This window comes from Prunus avium, chromosome 3 (assembly GCF_965620075.1).
Source record: "Prunus avium chromosome 3, drPruAviu1.hap1.1, whole genome shotgun sequence".
NCBI classification, from domain to species: Eukaryota; Viridiplantae; Streptophyta; class Magnoliopsida; order Rosales; family Rosaceae; genus Prunus; species Prunus avium.
In genome coordinates, this window is record NC_142286.1 from 27,798,301 (window position 1) to 27,819,270 (window position 20,970).

Below are 20,970 nucleotides of genomic sequence, written 5' to 3' on the forward strand. Positions count from 1 at the left end.
ATACGTGTTTAAAAAATAAGTTTTTTCATTGTTTTTCGTAGTTAAAAAATCTAATAAACGAAAGCTTGTTTTAATAATTTTTTTTCCTTCTTTACCCCAGAGAGACATTGAATAGAACGAGCTATTTTTTTTGCCGCTGTAATTTTGAAAATAAACATTTAAATGTCCTTCAAAAGTAAGTAAATAGATACGAAACATATAAAATGCAGTTAATCCTGCCGTGGAACAAGCTATTATTGCAAAAATCGGTGAATACAACCAACTATCATTAAGAATTTCATCTTTGGACCAAAAACAAGCAAGAGGTGGAATACCACAAAGAGAAAGTGTACCTAATAAAAAAGCGGTTTTTGTAATTGGTACATGTTTTCTTAAACCGCCCATAAGAACCATATTCTGACTTTTATCTGGAGAATATCCAACAATAGTTTCCATCGAATGAATAATTGATCCAGATCCTAAGAACAACAATGCTTTCGAATAGGCATGAGTAATCAAATGAAATAAAGCAACTCGATAAGACCCCATACCTAGAGCTAACATCATATAACCCAATTGAGACATTGTAGAATAAGCTAAGCTTTTCTTAATATCTTTTTGAGCAAGAGCTAAAGTGGCTCCTAAAAGTAATGTTATTATACCTGTCAAAGCTATTAGATTTATTATGTAAGGTATAACTATGAAAAGAGGAAGAAGCCGAGCTACAAGAAAAATCCCTGCTGCTACCATAGTAGCGGCATGTATAAGAGCCGAAATGGGGGTAGGCCCTTCCATGGCATCAGGTAACCATACATGAAGGGGAAATTGGGCGGATTTTGCAACTGCGCCGGCAAATAATAGGAAGGCGCATAAGGTAACAAATAAAAAATTAACCTCATTATTATAAACCAAGTTATTAAATATCTCAAACAAATCCCGAAATTCAAAACTACCCGTTATCCAATAAAAACCCAAAATTCCTAATAATAAACCGAAATCCCCGACACGATTAGTTACAAACGCTTTTTGACAAGCATTCGCCGCACTAGGTCGTGTGAACCAAAAACCTATTAATAGATAAGAACACATTCCAACCAATTCCCAAAAAATATAAATTTGTATCAAATTAGAACTAGTAACTAATCCCAACATTGAAGTATTGGAAGACTCGGGACTCAAGCCCATTTCTTAGGCCCAAATGTGGGTAAGCACAAGAGGGAAAGTAGCCCATTGTGTTGGTTTTAAAACATTTTTAAGAAGTTGATTTGAACATTAAACATACAAATTAATCAAATTAATTGCAGCGGAAGAATAAGGTGGTTGTTTAAATTCAAAACAAAACTTCTTCCAAGTATCTTAAGCCATGAACATTGATATGTTTTTCATAAATGAAAATTCAAGAGAAAGGATAAGATATAATTACCCTTGAAGCAATTATATGAACCAAGTTGTGTTTTGGTCTTCTCTTGATGATTTCCCTTTGTTGATCTCCTCTTGATCTTTCTCCTCCTTGTGAGCCACAAAAGTATATGGCCTCTAAGTCTCCACACCAATGGAACCTTGAGATGAGAAGAAGTATCTTGAGAATACAAGGATGCTAGTGCAAGATCCTCAAGATTGGTTTCAATCTAAACCCCTTTGAAAGATGATTGTGTTTCACTCTTGAAAACTCACAATTGTCTCTCTTTGATCTCCCAAACCTATTTGGTTGATGTTGGATTGTGTTTGTGTGTAATTGAGCTTATGGAAACAATTCCCATACACCTTTACTTAAGCATTTTCGGCCAAACCCCATTGGGCTTCCAAAATTGGGCCTTATGACACTTAAGCCATAATTTAGGTGTCTTAAGTCCATGGGCTTGATACCCAATCATTTGGGCTTCTCATTAACTATTACCGAGGCCCAAATACATTTTTACACGTAGTAAATCATCCACATCAAATCAATCAAATTGATTTCCTCATTCTCATTTGTATTACTCAAAGTTAACCATTTAAGGTGTGCGATCCATTAGGTTCTAATTTAGCAAGGCAGTGGGAATACATTAGAACTCTTTCTAACCAACTGGAATTAAAACCCCCTTTTAATTCTTCCTTTATTTGGATCGATCACAATCAATCCTAGGACTTCCACAAGCCAAGAGTGACATCTAGCAATATATCATGGCTACCCAAGCTAATTAGAATAGATGAAGAACCTATTCAGTTGGAATTGCAATGCAATACGGTCCTTCTCTTATACAATGTTTCCAATCATATTGTTAGGGTACGGATTGATAATGTCAAACCCCTAATATGATTAAACTCATATGATTCAATAGAACACAATTAAAAACCACTTTCTAAATCATGTTCAAGTACTTCGGCCGAAGATTCACTGAATCATATCTTGAAACATTCTCCTTTCTTTATCAAGGTAGAGATTCCTTATTGTACATTCACATGCCTCTATGATGAATTAAGAGATCCCAATAACACATAAGGAAAATCTTTTACGACTTGCCTTTGTGAGCTATCAAAGATAAATAACGCATCACAAGACAACCATGATGCCTCAGGTCTAAGGACTAATTTGCATTATTGCAACTATGAGTTCTCGTTTGACATATAGATAAATACTCCATACGAGAACTCCGGTTGATCGCGTTCAGTGTACTCATTCACTAATGAGCACCCACATACTTGTATTAGTGTCAACTACACAAATGGTTTGAGACCAACCATCCTCATCATTGAGCATACATAGTATGTGCCAATCTTGACGGTTTATCAATGCCCATTTGATAACCTTATGATTAGGAACATTTTGGGATACTACAGTTAGAGATTAAAGGTCTCCCGAATCTAAACTTCTTTAGATTACTTTATCTCTTATTTAGTACACCCTGGACTTTTGTTTCTTTACACGACATAAAAGATAACAAAATAATATTGCCCTTTATTTATCATATACGAAATGTATTCTAAGGAGATTACATCAAATGTATTGGCTCTTAGGGCACATTTCTAACAATCTCCCACTTGCACTAGAGCCATTTAGCCATGTATCTAATACCCATTTTCTCTGTATGTCTATCCAGTTGTGACTGTGACATAGGCTTAGTGAGTGGATCTGCTACGTTGTCTGCTGATGCAACCTTTAGGATGCACACATCACCATTCGAAATGAGTTCTCGAATCTTGTGGAATTTTCTTTCAATGTGTTTGGATCTCTGATGAGACCTTGGTTCCTTGGCTTGAGCTATCGCCCCATTATTGTCACAGTACAAAGGCACTGGTGACATTATGGTTGGAACCACATTTAGTTCGGTAATGAACTTTTTCATCCAAACAGCTTCCTTTGCCGCTTCTGAGGCAGCAATGTACTCAGCTTCAGTGGTGGAGTCGGCTGTAACACTTTGTTTACAGCTTCTCCAACTAACAGCACCTCCATTCAGAATGAAGACATACCCAGATGTGGATTTACGATCATCAACATCAGATGCGAAATCAGAATCGGTAAACGCTTCCACTTGTAACTCTGATGTTCCTCCATAAATAAGGAACATATCCTTAGTTCTTCGTAAGTATTTAAGGATACACTTAACGGCTCCCCAATGATCTAATCCTGGGTTTGACTGATATCTACTAGTTATACTAACAGCATAACTGATATCCGGTCTTGTACAAACCATGGCATACATGAGACTCCCTATTGCTGATGCATAAGGGATTTTACTCATCTGCTGTATATCTTCAGGAGTTTTCGGACACATGTTCTTAGAAAGGTGAAGTCCATGTCTAACTGGAAGTAACCCTTTCTTAGATTGTTCCATATGAAATCTCTTTAGCACCTTATCTATATACAAGGATTGAGATAATCCAATTATTCTCTGAGATCTATCACGATAAATCTTTATACCAAGTATATAAGATGCCTCTCCTAAATCTTTCATTGCGAATGATTTAGTGAGCCATAGCTTCACTGAAGATAGCATTCCTATATCGTTTCCAATAATCAGTATGTCATCTACATACAACACTAGGAATACTACCGAACTCCCACTGACCCTTTTGTACACACATTGGTCATCCATGTTTTGCATGAAGTCAAACGATTTGACAACTTCATCAAAGCGGATGTTCCAACTCCTAGAAGCTTGCTTCAACCCATAAATGGATTTATGTAGCTTGCATACCTTATGCTTATCAGCTGTAGAAATGAAGCCTTCAGGTTGATCCATGTATAGTTCTTCCTGAAGGTGGCCATTAAGAAAAGCCGTCTTCACATCCATTTGCCAAATCTCATAATCATGGTATGCAGCTATTGCAAGCAAAATCCGAATAGACTTTGTCATAGCAACAGGAGAGAAGGTTTCTTCATAGTCAATCCCTTCTCTCTGCTTGTAGCCCTTTGCTACTAGCCTTGCCTTGTAGGTTTCTATTTTCCCATCTGAGCCTATCTTCCTCTTAAAGATCCATTTATTTCCTATTGGTACAATACCAGGAGGCGGATCAACTAGAGTCCAGACTTGGTTGGTATACATAGAATCCATTTCGGATTTCATGGCTCCAAGCCATTTCTGTGAGTCAATGTCTGACATTGCCTCATTGTAGTTCGAAGGGTCTTCAATATCCTTACAATCACTTAGGAGATTTAACTCTCCTTCGTTTTCATGAAGGAAACCGTAATACCTCTCAGGCATTCTTCTAACCCTACTTGAACTACGCGGAGTTTGTGTCATATCAGTTTGTGGATCTGGGATTGCATTCAGTTCAGTGTTGATTTCTAGCTCTTTGGACAATTCCTTGAGTTCTATCTCATGTCCCCCTTTCCCATCAAGAGTGTATTCTCTTTCCAGGAAGGTAGCTGACCTTGCGACGAACACCTTTTGCTCGTCGATGTGATAGAAGTAATATCCCATAGTTTCCTTGGGATACCCGATAAATCTACACTTCACTGACCTTGCATCTAGTTTATCCACATCTTGTCTTTTGACATATGCTGGACAACCCCAAATCTTGATATAACCAAGACTTGGTTTCTTCCCAAACCACATTTCGTATGGAGTTTGTGGAACAGACTTGGAAGACACTCTATTTAACAAATGAATTGCTGTTTCAAGTGCATATCCCCAAAAGGATATAGGTAAATCAGTATAGCTCATCATGGAACGAACCATATCCATTAAGGTTCGATTTCTCCTTTCAGAAACCCCATTATGTTGTGGAGTCCCTGGTGGAGTCCATTGTGATAAGATGCCATGTTCCTTGAGGTAATCAAGAAACTCTGTGCTTAAGTATTCACCTCCTCGATCGGATCTAAGGATTTTAATACTCTTGCCTGTTTGGTTTTCAACTTCATTTCTGAATTCCTGAAACTTTTCAAAAGATTCAGACTTATGCTTCATTAAGTATAAGTACCCGAACCGTGAATGATCATCAGTAAAGGTAATGAAGTATGAATAACCTCCCCTTGCGTTTGTAGACAAAGGTCCACAAACATCTGTGTGGATTAACCCCAACAACTCTGTAACTCTTTCTCCTTTTCCTGTAAAAGGAGACTTGGTCATTTTACCTTGTAGACAAGATTCACAAGTAGGCATAGGAGCAGGGTCTAAAGATCCAAGGCATCCATCTTTTGCCATCCGGTGAATCCTATCTTGGCCAATGTGTCCAAGTTTGAGGTGCCACAATTTAGTTGAGTTATCCACTTCTCTAGGCCTTTTAGCTCTAGGTGCATCTTTATCTATACAGTTAATACTACCATTCATTTCTAAATGAAAAAGACCATCAATCAAATTTGCATAAGCAATAATTCGATTATTATGTGAAATAGAACAAAGTAGTTTGTCAAACAAAACAACAAATCCGTCTCTTAAAAGCATAGAGACAGATATTAAGTTCTTTACACAACCAGAAATGAAATAACAATTATTCAAATTCAGGGTCTCCCCGGAAGGTAGATTGAGACGATAGGTGCCTACAGCTTTGGCAGCTACCTTAGTGCCATTACCCACAGTTAGCACCATTTCTCCTTTTCCGAGTCTTCTACTTCCTACTAGTCCCTGCACACAATTGCAAATATGTTGACTAGCTCCTGAATCAACTATCCAGGTAGAAGTATTAACTGTAAAAACTGATTCAAGAACAAGAGTGTTACCTTCCGAAGGCTTGTTCTTTAAGCTTGCGAGGTAATCCTTGCAATTTCTCTTCCAATGTCCATCCTTTCCACAGTGAAAGCAAGTTCCTTTCGGTTCCTTGCCTTTCTTTGTTATTTTTCTTTCCTTGGGTTTTAGAAAACCTTTCTTCTTCTTTCCCTTATCCTTAGCTTTCGGTTTGGATTTGGAAGAGGAGGAAGAACTCTTTTCAAACACCGCAACTGTCCCTTTCAGCCCTTTATCCTTTGAGATATTCTTTTCAGCTACTATAGCCATATTGAGTAGCTCAGATAAAGAACTTTCCATCTTTCCCATATTATAGTTCATAACAAATTGGGAAAAATCTGATGAGAGGGACGAAAGAAAAAAATCTTGTTGAACTTCAGCATTAAATGGACAATCCAATTTTTCTAATTTCTCAAGCAATGATATTATCTTGAGACCATGCTGATTAACCGGAGTCCCTCTTGTCATCTTTGTGTTGACAAGTTCACATATTGTATTGAATCGCAAGCTACGAGTAGCTTCACCATAAAGTTCATTAAGGTGAAGCAATATGGAAGCACAATCTTCCATATCTTCATGTTGTTTTAGTAGCTCATCATTCATGGATGCTAGTAAGTAACATTTACCTCTACTATCATCCTTAACATGCTTCTCATAAGCAGTTATCTCTTCCTGAGTAGCTTCTTCGTCAGGAGCAATATGTGGTGGGGCTTGTGTCAACACATAATCAATCTCATCCATTTTAAGGACAAGTTTCATTTTGCGAAGCCAACCCGGATAGTTCGTGCCATCAAGGATGTAATTGTTAAGTATCGATGAGATTGGGTTTTTAACGGCCATTTGAAAATTCTGCAACAACGTAAAAAAAATTTAGTTTAGATTAATCTTCTACCAAAAACTTAGGGTCTTTAAGTCATGATGGTAGCTCCCACTATTTTTGGCAAATTTCATATCCCTCTTGAAATCCGAGAGTTTCCGTTGAAACTCTTAGTGGGGATGGGAGTCTCATTTTCATATAGTTTTCCTCAACCTAACAGTTTGTTGGATTGCTATCTTACTAATGAGAGGATACTCTTATCCAATCACATCATTCATGTGAATACCCATCACTATGACCTCTAGAGAACTAGACCTCAACCTAACAGTTTGTTGGTTTCGTTCGTCTTAGTTAAGTTATTCCCACCATGCTTGTGGGTATAGGGTTTCAAGCATGACCTCAACCTAACGATTTGTTGGCCACACTCGTTATCTATCCGCACTACATCAAGTATGTGTAATAGGCTTCCCTTGGATGGTTACAAGTACTGGATGTTGCCTCACTGAGGTACAACAAAGTGTAAATGTGCCACCCAATAAGAGACTACCACGGTGGAAGGCCACAAAATAGCATTCAAAATGCCATTTCGCTTATCAACTTAATATTGCTTTGAGGGTAGTTGAATTGGTCTCATTTTAATCCAATTTTAATCCTGTTAAAATTACCTATCTAATCTCATTAAATGGTTCCCAATGCAACATATTAGTAGCACATAATACTCCCACTAAATATTTTAGAAACCATTTGCTTAAGATAGCGAGAATATATGGTGCTACTAATTGGTTAATTATTGTCATTACCGAACATTCAAATTGCGTTGGGCTTAGAGGATGATTATGGACTTTCTTGTTGATCCAACACGAGCCACCATGTTGGATCATGGTCTTGGAAGGTGATTCATTTTAATTACGCGCGCATAAAAAATAAATTAGGCATGAAAGCCATTTCATTATTACATAGCCAAATAAATTAGGCATGAAAGCCATTTCATTATTACATAGCCAATCAAAAACGAATACATATCCAATAAGCGGCCAATCACATAGCTCAATTGTTTGGTCTAAGTCCATAACCATCCTTTAATTATTTAAACGCTTTAAACAATTAAACTAGCAATGTAAATACATGCTCTTGGGTTGCATACATATGTGGGTTTAATTCAAGTGGTAACCATATTCAAAATAAATTTACCATGGAGTGAAAACGTTTTACTACAATAGCAAAAGTAATTGTGGAAATCTATTGGACATAGTTACACTTATCATATATAGTAATTAGGTCCAAAACTATTCAACAATTAATAATGGATCCAAAGTTGATCCACTAGGGTGTGGGGTTAAAGCATGCATTTGTATAATACAAAGTGGTGATCATGATTATTCCAACAAGGTGAATAATCATGAATGTGACTAGGTAGGCCAACCACACTCACCAAAGTAATCAAAATTAATTTTAGTGTGGTGGGTAAAAAATTAGTGATGGGAATAATTTGAACAACTTTTGCATTTTATATCAAATCACCATAATTTAAATCTAGATAGCCCCACACACTCACCAAAGTAATCTTATTAAATTTAGTGTGGTGGGTAAATGTTTATTAAGTGGAAACATTTTTGAAAAACTTTTAATTTTATAATAAAACACCATCATCATCTTTTGACCTATTTTGGTGGAAAATTCCACTAAACACAATCATCAAAATTAGTCACCTAACTTATGGATCAAAAAGATCCCATAACAAGAACATCAAGAACACCAAGAACATGCATATGAACTTATATGAATGTTCATGCTATTTCCGGAAAAATCCATATTCCATTTTAACCATCTCATGCTCTTAATATCATATATTTCATGAAGTTAAAATCATGGGGTTTTAATGCAACTATGCTCTAATGTTCATACATACATATATGCATACAGAGAGAGCATCAATCATCAAAACATAAATCCGGAAATTCAAAATCCCAAACAACCCCTTTCACTCCATTTGATTTACATTCAATCATATCAAAATAAATCAAGTATAACCATTATACTTTTAAATGAATTTATAACCCACATATGCATCTCTAAACCCTAGAATCATATCAAGTTCATGACCTATGGCTCTGATACCAATTGTTGGTTTTAAAACATTTTTAAGAAGTTGATTTGAACATTAAACATACAAATTAATCAAATTAATTGCAGCGGAAGAATAAGGTGGTTGTTTAAATTCAAAACAAAACTTCTTCCAAGTATCTTAAGCCATGAACATTGATATGTTTTTCATAAATGAAAATTCAAGAGAAAGGATAAGATATAATTACCCTTGAAGCAATTATATGAACCAAGTTGTGTTTTGGTCTTCTCTTGATGATTTCCCTTTGTTGATCTCCTCTTGATCTTTCTCCTCCTTGTGAGCCACAAAAGTATATGGCCTCTAAGTCTCCACACCAATGGAACCTTGAGATGAGAAGAAGTATCTTGAGAATACAAGGATGCTAGTGCAAGATCCTCAAGATTGGTTTCAATCTAAACCCCTTTGAAAGATGATTGTGTTTCACTCTTGAAAACTCACAATTGTCTCTCTTTGATCTCCCAAACCTATTTGGTTGATGTTGGATTGTGTTTGTGTGTAATTGAGCTTATGGAAACAATTCCCATACACCTTTACTTAAGCATTTTCGGCCAAACCCCATTGGGCTTCCAAAATTGGGCCTTATGACACTTAAGCCATAATTTAGGTGTCTTAAGTCCATGGGCTTGATACCCAATCATTTGGGCTTCTCATTAACTATTACCGAGGCCCAAATACATTTTTACACGTAGTAAATCATCCACATCAAATCAATCAAATTGATTTCCTCATTCTCATTTGTATTACTCAAAGTTAACCATTTAAGGTGTGCGATCCATTAGGTTCTAATTTAGCAAGGCAGTGGGAATACATTAGAACTCTTTCTAACCAACTGGAATTAAAACCCCCTTTTAATTCTTCCTTTATTTGGATCGATCACAATCAATCCTAGGACTTCCACAAGCCAAGAGTGACATCTAGCAATATATCATGGCTACCCAAGCTAATTAGAATAGATGAAGAACCTATTCAGTTGGAATTGCAATGCAATACGGTCCTTCTCTTATACAATGTTTCCAATCATATTGTTAGGGTACGGATTGATAATGTCAAACCCCTAATATGATTAAACTCATATGATTCAATAGAACACAATTAAAAACCACTTTCTAAATCATGTTCAAGTACTTCGGCCGAAGATTCACTGAATCATATCTTGAAACATTCTCCTTTCTTTATCAAGGTAGAGATTCCTTATTGTACATTCACATGCCTCTATGATGAATTAAGAGATCCCAATAACACATAAGGAAAATCTTTTACGACTTGCCTTTGTGAGCTATCAAAGATAAATAACGCATCACAAGACAACCATGATGCCTCAGGTCTAAGGACTAATTTGCATTATTGCAACTATGAGTTCTCGTTTGACATATAGATAAATACTCCATACGAGAACTCCGGTTGATCGCGTTCAGTGTACTCATTCACTAATGAGCACCCACATACTTGTATTAGTGTCAACTACACAAATGGTTTGAGACCAACCATCCTCATCATTGAGCATACATAGTATGTGCCAATCTTGACGGTTTATCAATGCCCATTTGATAACCTTATGATTAGGAACATTTTGGGATACTACAGTTAGAGATTAAAGGTCTCCCGAATCTAAACTTCTTTAGATTACTTTATCTCTTATTTAGTACACCCTGGACTTTTGTTTCTTTACACGACATAAAAGATAACAAAATAATATTGCCCTTTATTTATCATATACGAAATGTATTCTAAGGAGATTACATCAAATGTATTGGCTCTTAGGGCACATTTCTAACAATATTGCCCCAATTAAAATATCCCAACCAAAAGATAGCCCATTACTACAACCAAGATGGCCCAACACTTGATAAGCTTAGCCCATTTATTTGACAAGTCATATTTTTGTCTCAAGAAGCCCATACAATTAGCATAAAAGTCAACAGGAGCCTCGGCACTTGGGTGAAAACAAAAGCTACGAAAAGGAGCAAAGGTGTCCATGTATGCAAAGCCGTTGGAAGCCTCAGCACGTGATGGGTGAACAAATTTCCAGCAAAGGCATTCGAAGGACCAAGGGATTTTGGCACGCAAGGAAGGATGCCATCCTTTAAACCAGCAGGCGCACCCATTTTCTTTCCTTCATCAGATTTGGCCATGGAAAGAGGAAGAAAGGGGAGAAAGAAGATGGATGAAAATGGAAGCTCTCCTCTGAAGCAGCCGCCGGAAGAAGCCTGGAGCTCCCAAAAATCTCTGATTTTGTGGGATTGGGCAGAACTGATTTTTGCCACCATGAGGTAAGTCAAGAAAGAGGAGAAGAAAGGAAGAGGAAAGCTTAGCTAGATTGGGAAGAAACCATTAGGGTTTCTTGGAGAAGACCCATTCCCAGCAGCTATAAATAGGACCCCTTCTACCCAACACAACACAACCCACAACCTTCAGAGAGCAAGCTTCCTCTCTCACATGCAAACCCAGTAATTTTTGTGCTTTGCTTACCCATTTCCCTTAGCTCCCCTGTTCTGGCAGATTGGCTGCAGGTTTGACAGAGTCACTGTCAAGCTGCCGAAAACTGCTAAGATTACCCACAATTCTTCACAATCCTTCTCCCCCTTCATCAAACCTCCTTAGAATCCCTTTCTCTTTCCCTTAGAACCTCTGCCCCTCATAGGAACTCACAGCTCTCTCTCTCTCAAGTGCTAAACCCATGATAATTTTGCTCTCATGCCATAATCTTCTCATGCAAAGCTAAAAGATTTATCTGTAATTTGTCGTTATTTTCATCGGTAAAAGTAACCAAAGAGTTTCCTAAGGCGTCATCACCCTTTCGAGATATCTTTGGGGCTTAATCTTCGAACCCAGACACAAAAGGGACACTTGCATCAGATTGCTCCCTGCAGCAGCCCAGCCCACTTGCTGCAGGAAGAAAAAGACCCCTACACACGGTTAAACATAAGGTTTTTTTAAAACATAAGGACAATGAACCTTAAAATAATATTTGGATTCTTAGACCCATTGGGCCTTAACTTATTGGGCTTGGGAAATAAGTTGGATGACAACTATTAAACAAGGAAGCCCGGAATGCCCACTCGCAAGGCTTGGCAGAGCAAGCATAGAGGAGTGAGTGAGTCACTTGTTTTGAGGCTCATATTGAAGGAAACTTGTGTCTTCATCTCATCGTAGGCTTGTTGCATTCTTTACGGATGGTTGAGACGATACTTTCCTACTCTCTCCAAGCTTAAACTGGCCACCTTAGAGAGAGATTGCAAGCACCTTCTTCTCTCTCTAAGGTTTGAAAGCACGCTTCAAACGTAACCTCCTTCATCTTCCATCAGGTAATTTTTCAAATCATGATAATATTTATGAATTAATAGTTTTGGAATAAAAAAAATTAAATAGTAGACCATCGAAATTTAAAAGTTAAATCAGACTACTTTTAAAATTAAGGCTTTTTATCACAAATGGTCCTTGACGTTTATGAAATTATCACGAATGGTCCTTGAGGTTTTTTTGTGACACTAATAGTCCTTAACGTTTGGACTTTTTATCACAAATGGTCCTTGCTGTCAATAATTCTGTTAAGTGTATGATGTGGAAGATAAGTGGAGCCCACATGTACAATCACATCGTGACATGTGGATTAAATAAATAAATAAATATATTTTTTTTTTTATGAAAATCCATTAAAAAACCATTTAGCCTCTCTCTCTCTCTCTCTCTCTCTCTCTCTCTCTCTCTCTACTCTCTAAATGGTTTTTTTAATGGATTTTCATAATAAAAAAATATTTATTTATTTATTTAATCCACATGTCACGATGTGATTGTACATGTGGGCTCCACTTATCTTCCACATCATACACATAACAGAATTTTTGACGGCAAGGACCATTTGTGATAAAAAGTCCAAACGTTAAGGACTATTAGTGTCACGAAAAAACCTCAAGGACCATTCGTGATAATTTCGTAAACGTCAAGGACCATTTGTGATAAAAAGCCTAAAATTAAATATTTAATATTTTAATGGCATGTGTTTCGCTGATTTGCTAAAAGTCATACTTCTTGTATATTAAAAATGAAAATTTTAAAACTTTTTAAATAATCACATCAATATAATTTCCTATTTATTCGAAGAAAGAAAAGGGCATGATAATTAGTTTTTTTCTTATTGGAGATACACTAGAATATTGTTAGGCTTTTATCTTTGGCTTTTTATCACAAATGGTCCTTGACGTTTATGAAATTATCACGAATGGTCCTTGAGGTTTTTTTGTGACACTAATAGTCCTTAACGTTTGGACTTTTTATCACAAATGGTCCTTGCTGTCAATAATTCTGTTAAGTGTATGATGTGGAAGATAAGTGGAGCCCACATGTACAATCACATCGTGACATGTGGATTAAATAAATAAATAAATATTTTTTTTTTATGAAAATCCATTAAAAAACCATTTAGCCTCTCTCTCTCTCTCTCTCTCTCTCTCTCTCTCTACTCTCTAAATGGTTTTTTTAATGGATTTTCATAATAAAAAAATATTTATTTATTTATTTAATCCACATGTCACGATGTGATTGTACATGTGGGCTCCACTTATCTTCCACATCATACACATAACAGAATTTTTGACGGCAAGGACCATTTGTGATAAAAAGTCCAAACGTTAAGGACTATTAGTGTCACGAAAAAACCTCAAGGACCATTCGTGATAATTTCGTAAACGTCAAGGACCATTTGTGATAAAAAGCCTTTATCTTTTAACATTTAATCCTATAAAGGCCAAGCAGGGGTGGTTCTCTGCACAGGGCAGGTTGGGTGCCCGCCCAGCCTCATTTTTTTTTTTTTAAAAAATGACCTACATATGTTAGAGCATCTTCAACTGAAATGTCAATTCCAACGTGGCAAGTTTTAACCCCAAAAAAAGACATTTTAAGCCCTCCAACCGTGATGCCAAATCCTAGCTGGATTGACGTCCTTCACTTTTGCTGTCAAAAAAGACAGGCCACATGTTGAGACGTCTTTTACTTTTTTTTATTTTTATTTTAATGATGGGCCCGCTTCCTTCTCTCCTCTTCCATGTACAGTTTTTAACCCTATTTAATATTTTACTCTTAAATACCGAGCCCACTTGCCTTTAAAAATAATAAAATAAAATGTATATTTGACATCTCGGTTGGATAAAGAGTTTTACAATATGTCAAATTGCCACATCAGCCATCAAATTTAAATTTGATGTTTGGTATTTGACATATCCCTTGGAGATGCTCTTATAAGTCCAACCCAAAATTAAAAAATTTAAAAGCAAACCCTACACATGCTGTCCATCCGGGTGGTCCCATGCATATATTCTTTCTTTTCTCTTTTGGCTATGCGACATCAGCTTGTTTCTCTCTTTCTTAGAGCATCTCCAACCGATATGTCAAAAGTGCCACATAGATATTTAACAGCTAGAAATAACATCTCACACACTCCAACCGATGTGTCAAAGCTAATGTGGAATGAAGGCTGAAGATTGAGATGCTATTTTTGACATCCCAAAAGCAAGATGTCAAATGAATATTTTATTATTTTTTCTTTTCTATTCTTTTTAATTAAAAATAAATCAACACTAAAATGTAATAAAATAATAATTTAATTTGACATATCGGGTGGAGTGTAAAGCTGTGTAAGATGTCAAATTGCCATATCAGCCATCAAATTTAAATTTGATGTTTGGTATTTGACATCTCCCTTGGAGATGCTCTTAGCTACTCAATATCAGCCGCTTCTTTCTCCCTCTATTTTCTATATATTTTTAATTATAGTTTTAATTTAAAATTGAGTATTGTAGGGTTTATTTAGGGATGAAAGATTGTTTGCTAATGCATCGATAATTGAAGAATTTAAGAGTTCTAAGCCTCACATGGTTAAATTTTAGATTTAAAATAGTGTTCTTTTGTATTGCATTTACTTTTGGTTTAGTTTTAGTTTTTGTATTTGTTGAACTTTTATTTATGTATAGAGATGCATTTGAGGGTAAGGCTCATTACGTATTCCCTGACTATGTGTATCATTTTATGTTTATTAATGAAATTCACTCGTATCGTCGAGTTTAGTATGTAAGTTTTGCCCAACTGGCTTTCAAATCCTGGAACCGCCACTGAGGCCAAGCACTCAAGTTTCATTTGACACAAGTTATTTTCTATTGAAGATGTTTTTATCAAAATCATTAATGATCCTTATAGGTCAGTTATCTTTCTTTCTTTTTCTAGATGTTGTCTTTGGAGGCTCTGTTGCTGAATATATTGGGCATAAGTGTTTTAACCAGCTAGAATTTTCAACTGATAAGAGTTATGTAATTAAATTGAATAGCTTACTTCAACAATTATCTGAGAAGTATAGTCATGGTTATCAAAGTGGCATCAGATATAGTAAAAGTACTTATATTAATGGGCTATCACAATGTTGGAGTAACAGCTCCTGCTCTGTTTGCAGAAGTTGTATCAGGCTTGCAATACAAACGATTCGCATTCTTTGTCTTAAAAAGAAAGGAGCTATAATTTGGTATGATGACTGCCTCTTAAAATACTCAAATGAACATTTCTTGGATAGGAGTGATACAGTTAGCTGCATTTTTGTGATGAATAGAACCCTCCCTGATCATCCCTTGTTGCTTTATCATAAAGTTCATGATGACTTGGTAGCCCAATTATGTTGTAAGGCTTATGTTAATAAATTCTTGTATACTCATGGGATTCTACAGCTTGGTATATGGACCAATTCAGTTTATGGTGCAGCTCAATGTACTAGAGACCTTACTAGTATAGAATGCAAGAATTGCTTTGATGTTGCAATGAGCGAACTTCTAAATCAAAGTTATGAATTAAGTGGTGGTCATGCGTATTATGGTAGTTGTTATATTAGATTCGAACTTTACCTCTTCATCTATATTATGAGTAAACAAATTATATAATTGGTCGCTACACCTAGCCTTTAACCATTAGGTATAAAAGGATTAACGGGGTCTAACCCAGTGAAAAAGGGCCTTAACTTGCATACTAGATGTCTTAGGATTGAACCCTTATGGAACCTTTTTTTTTGGGGGGGGGTCAATCAATGTTCATTAAAACCCCAAAAATGGGAAGGAAACAAACAGAGAATAAAAGGGCAGAAAATGCCAAATGCATAAACAAAGTACCACAAGCACGGGAAAGATTAGACTAAAAACCAGTACAATCTAGTATAACAAATCTTCCTCACACAAAATCAAAACAAAATACAAAACAGAGCCACCGTTGCCAAAATGGGATCGGAGACTGCACCAATATGGCCACAAAGGAGGGGATTCACATCCTCCACATAGGTCAGCATAGTTGCACATAGAGACCAACCGATCTTACGTCAAGAACAAAATTTCCCCGAAAAACAGAAACACATCAGCACAAGAACATTCCTCCAAGAGTCACTTTCTGTTTCACACCCGAGTCTGCTTGTGCTCCAAGAAGAAAACAGCAACCAATCACAAAAAAACCATGGTATATACCAAAGGATTGAAATCAAGGGAGTGGAGAGTATTGGTGCAAGCACCAGAGCTAGAACCGTAGCAAGAGCTCTATATGCAATCAGATAAAAACGCAACAAAGCGCTTAAAGAAGTAGTTGTTGTATCTCAATGGAGAAACCAGATCCGTAAAAAGGAGGAAGAGTAGGAGGCAGTGGCGGAGCCACTCCTACGCTTGGAGTGGCCCTGGACCTCCCATATTTTTATCTCTCCTATATTATATTATATATAAAATTTATAATTCGTAATAAACAACTTATAATTTAAGTTATAGTTCCCTCTAAAACAAAATAGACATGACTAAATTATAAATATTTAGCTTTAAACATGTAATTATTGAATACTTAGGTGTTTTATATACTTGTATTTCTACTTCGGCCTCCGCCCTTGGTAGGAGGGGATGTTGAGGGAGAAGTAAATCTGGTTGAAGGGGGTGTGGCGAAGAAAGGAGGACACAAAATTGGCTTGAATCTCAACCCAGAGCACAAGGCTCAAGCATCCTCCAGGAGAAGCAACCAACTCTCCGAGACAACCACCAATTCTCATAGACAGCCACCAACTCTCAGAGACAACCACCAACACAGCCAAACATGCTCAAACACAAAATACGACCAGCCCCACAAAAGAATCCAAGGCAGGGGGGGTTGAGAGCTAATAGAAACGAAAGAGAAAAAGAAGAAGAGGGGAGGGGGAGAGAGGGGAAGAGAAGAGGGACAGTCCTCCTCCCCTAATGGAGTCGTGCGAGGCTGAGAAGAAAAAGGGGGGCGCTAGGTTTTTTTATTAATGTTTTACCCTTAGGTCATGTTTGGTTCATGGAACGGATTTGATGGGAAATCATTTCCCATGTCATTTCCCAAGGGATGGGAAATTGTGATTCCTTTCCCATGTATGGTAATGTCGGGAAAGTAACCCGGAAATATCACTTTATTTCTTTTCCCATGTTTGTTTTGAGTAGGAATGGAAAATAAATTTTGTTTAGTTTCCCAATTATACCCCTATTAAAGAAATATGAATAAAAAAATAAAAAAGAATACCAATAGTTGTTGGATAAAAACTGTAATTATGAATTGTTAGTAAGGACAAATTAGTCAGAAAAAAAGTGTATTTAATGCTAGCCTTACTTTCCCATGGGAAGGGAAAGTAAAACCCAAGAAGGAAGGAATGCTTCACTTTCCTTCCTACTTTCCCATGTGCCAGGCAACGATTTCCCATGCCTGACTTACCAAACATGGGAAAGCAATTGATTTCCCATCCCCAAGATTCCTTTCCCATGAACCAAACGGGGTATAATGGAATCTTGGTAGTAGTGTGTGTGAAAAGCTCCCTCCTCCTTTAGTTTAGACTATCATTTTTATTAAAAAAAATATATAGAAGTTAAGAGTGGTACGAAAATTATAAGATATTGTACCCCCATTTTCCTTTTCTCCCACATCCATCCTACTTTTTCTCACCTCGTTTAAATTATATTTGTTGTAACATATCCAACACATGCATAGCATAAGTGATAGTTCTATTTTATGTTACAATTGTGCAAATTTGCTATTCCATATTCTATAAGTTCAAGCCAAGAAAATAGAATAAACTTATACTAAAAAAAGTTGGTCATCACTGAAATATATGTTCATATGAATTTGACTCAAAACAAATTCACCCTCATTACCTAGCCTTTGAACCTTGTGCCTCCGAATTTTTCAAGGCCTTAGGCGTCCTTTGAACAAAATAAAAGAGAAGTAGTATTTATATATAATCCCAAGTTATACAAAGAGGACATTTCTACATTATTCATTTGATAATCCACTTAACAAGTCTTTAGTTTTTCCGCCATTATACAAGTGTCATATACATTGAAGCAATAATGCCTATCACTTCAATTTTTTTTGTTCTTTCTATACATTGGCTTGCTTTGCATCCAAGTTTAATCTTAGAAGGCCAAGCTCATTAGTGAAATTATTCTCAAGATGGCATGCGCAATATTGGATTAGCATGTAATCCAACAAGAAGATCAGCCAAAAACAAATCTATTAATATCGCTTCATCAAGCCCAAGAAGAATCTAGCAAAAGAAAATCAAGCCCAAGAAAAAAAGTATTTTTTTAAAAAAAAATTGGTGCTCAAACACATGGTCTTGAATCCAAACAAATCAGTTCATCATAAAATCTAGATTTCGACCAAAAAAAAAATCATAAAATATAGATCTTTCTGTTTGAGATCCAAACAAAATAAGAATATCGTTAGATTGTGTATTTGTGTTGTAAATCATGATTACAGATTTCGTAAGCGTGAAAGGATTTGAAGCACAACCAAGAAAGAGTAGCCCATGCATTATTATGCCCTATAGCTTCTATAATAAATTGCCCACTAGTTTAGTGTTGGGTCCCGTTCCCTTTGTATAAAGTTTAGATATGTAGTGTTAGTGGCTTATAACTCAATTGGTCGAGTTCTTCCACCTACATAGTATCAGTGGGTAATAACCCAATTGATCGAGTTTTTCCACATCTACTCACGCGGTTCAAAACTTTCAGACACCCAATGAATATTTTTGTGCAAACCCCCCTCCCCCAATTGCTTGTTTGTATTATTTCTTTCAAACCCCCCTCCCCCAATCGCTTGTTTGTATTATTTCTTTTTAAAAAAATTTGGCACGTATTATTAATGCACAATATTCGTATCCATTTTTGCCAAACTTTGTCCCCATCATCTTCAATGACCCAACCCCACCCACTATCAAATTTCATTTAACTAACACGTCCATTTATTTTTGTTAGGTTTAATCAACACATTTAAAAAATATGAAGAAAGATTGCTTTTTTGGTCTGGAATTAAGAAAGATCGTTGTTCCTAAAGAAAATCCCACAACCCACCATGCTTTTAATAACAATATCTAAACGTATATCTGAATCTAGCTGATAAAATACGCCGCTGCTGCTAATATGAGCCGCTGCTGCTCTCACGTTCTGTAGCCAGTTTCGTCGCAAAGCAAAGGCCGTTAAAGATGCTCTGACTCAAAGGCCCGTTACGTCGTGACGCAACGAACGGCGCCAAAATAATATTAAAATCCCGATTTATAATCCCATTAGTTATTTATTTATATTTCTAATCTAAAATTACACTCCGAGACCGAGAGCACCAAAAATTAATATTTCCAAGAACCACAAAAGAAAAAAAAAAATTTAAACTTTTGGAATAATCCGTACATCCACAGAAAATTGAGAACGCCTACTCGGGGATGGTGACGAGCACAGGCCGCCAAGCTCGTTTCAGTAATCTACATCGAAACGACGCCGCTAATGGCCGAAGCGACAAGCCTGCACCGCGGCGGCTCGCGAAGCCACCAGAACCGACACCACCGACACTTCCGGTCGCCGACAATAACCCTCGCTCTTCTTGTTCAATTTCTCGGCTCCTATCCGAAACCCTATCTTCGAAAGGCGGCGAGGAGACGAAGAGGTCCTTAAGCTTGTGCCGAACCTTCGCGACCTCCTTGCTCTTCTGCGGCCGATCATCGTCGTCGTCTTCATCGCCGTTGATTACCGGAGGGTCGGAGTTGCTCCGGCTAGTAAATCGGCGGCGGTCGGTGCGGGAGAGGAACATTCGTAGGGTTTTGCGGCGGCGGAGGTGAATGACTGGGCTGGCGGATGGGCTCCGGGTGGGGCTTCCGGCTACGGCGCATTGGGTAGCTAAGAGCTTGAATTTCTGCAAGGTCGCCATGAATTAGGATAAGTTGTAGTGTAAATTCGTTGTTAATTGGAGAGAGAAGGCGAGATCTGATCTGAGGAGGCCATGGGAGGATCAGGATGGGATTGCTTTATTCACTGTTTGGAGTGAGCAAATGGAGCTGAAAAATGCACTCTTTTTAATAATATTTTAATATATTTTTTTGGGTAGAGATAGAGAAGAGAGAAAGAGAAGAACTGGAATTTGATATTGGAGGGGGTGGGGCTCTGGAGAAACAAATGAGTGAACAAGAGGAACGAGGAAACGGCTTTATGGATTCTTCTGTCTTGTGTAACTTTTGCTTTCGGTCATGGGCCTCTTAGACTCTTTGGCTTCTTCTTGGGGCCATTTGGGTTGCAGGCCATCTATGCTTCCACGTGGCGGCCTGTGAGGAGATCTTTGCTTGTTGATTGGAATCTTAGAAGAGGATGAGTCGGCCGAAGCCAAGAATTTTGTTCTTATTTTGGGGACGGATTTGATGAATTGATTTTGATATTCTTGTTTGTTTTTAAGTCTTGCTTTTGGTTGATGATGATGAAGGGAGAGTTGGAAACGAAATTTGGCTGTTGTTGGATCTCAATCAATTAGTAATGTCATACACTCGCTATGTGCGTTTTTCTTAAGACCCGAAGATTAACTTATTGTGTCCAAATATATAAATACAAACTAGTAGTGCATTTACTAAT

At 37.0% G+C, this 20,970-nt stretch overlaps 1 protein-coding gene across 1 annotated transcript; it reads right to left on the reverse strand.

Annotated features, from left to right (window-relative positions):
* Window positions 1-19,631: 19,631 nt before the first annotated feature.
* On the reverse strand, window positions 19,632-20,601 carry LOC110750510 (50S ribosomal-like protein). The gene has a single exon (XM_021950848.2). The coding sequence runs from the start codon at window positions 20,276-20,278 to the stop codon at window positions 19,787-19,789; it is 492 nt and encodes a 163-aa protein (XP_021806540.2). The 5' UTR covers window positions 20,279-20,601; the 3' UTR covers window positions 19,632-19,786.
* Between the last annotated feature and the right edge of the window lie 369 nt (window positions 20,602-20,970).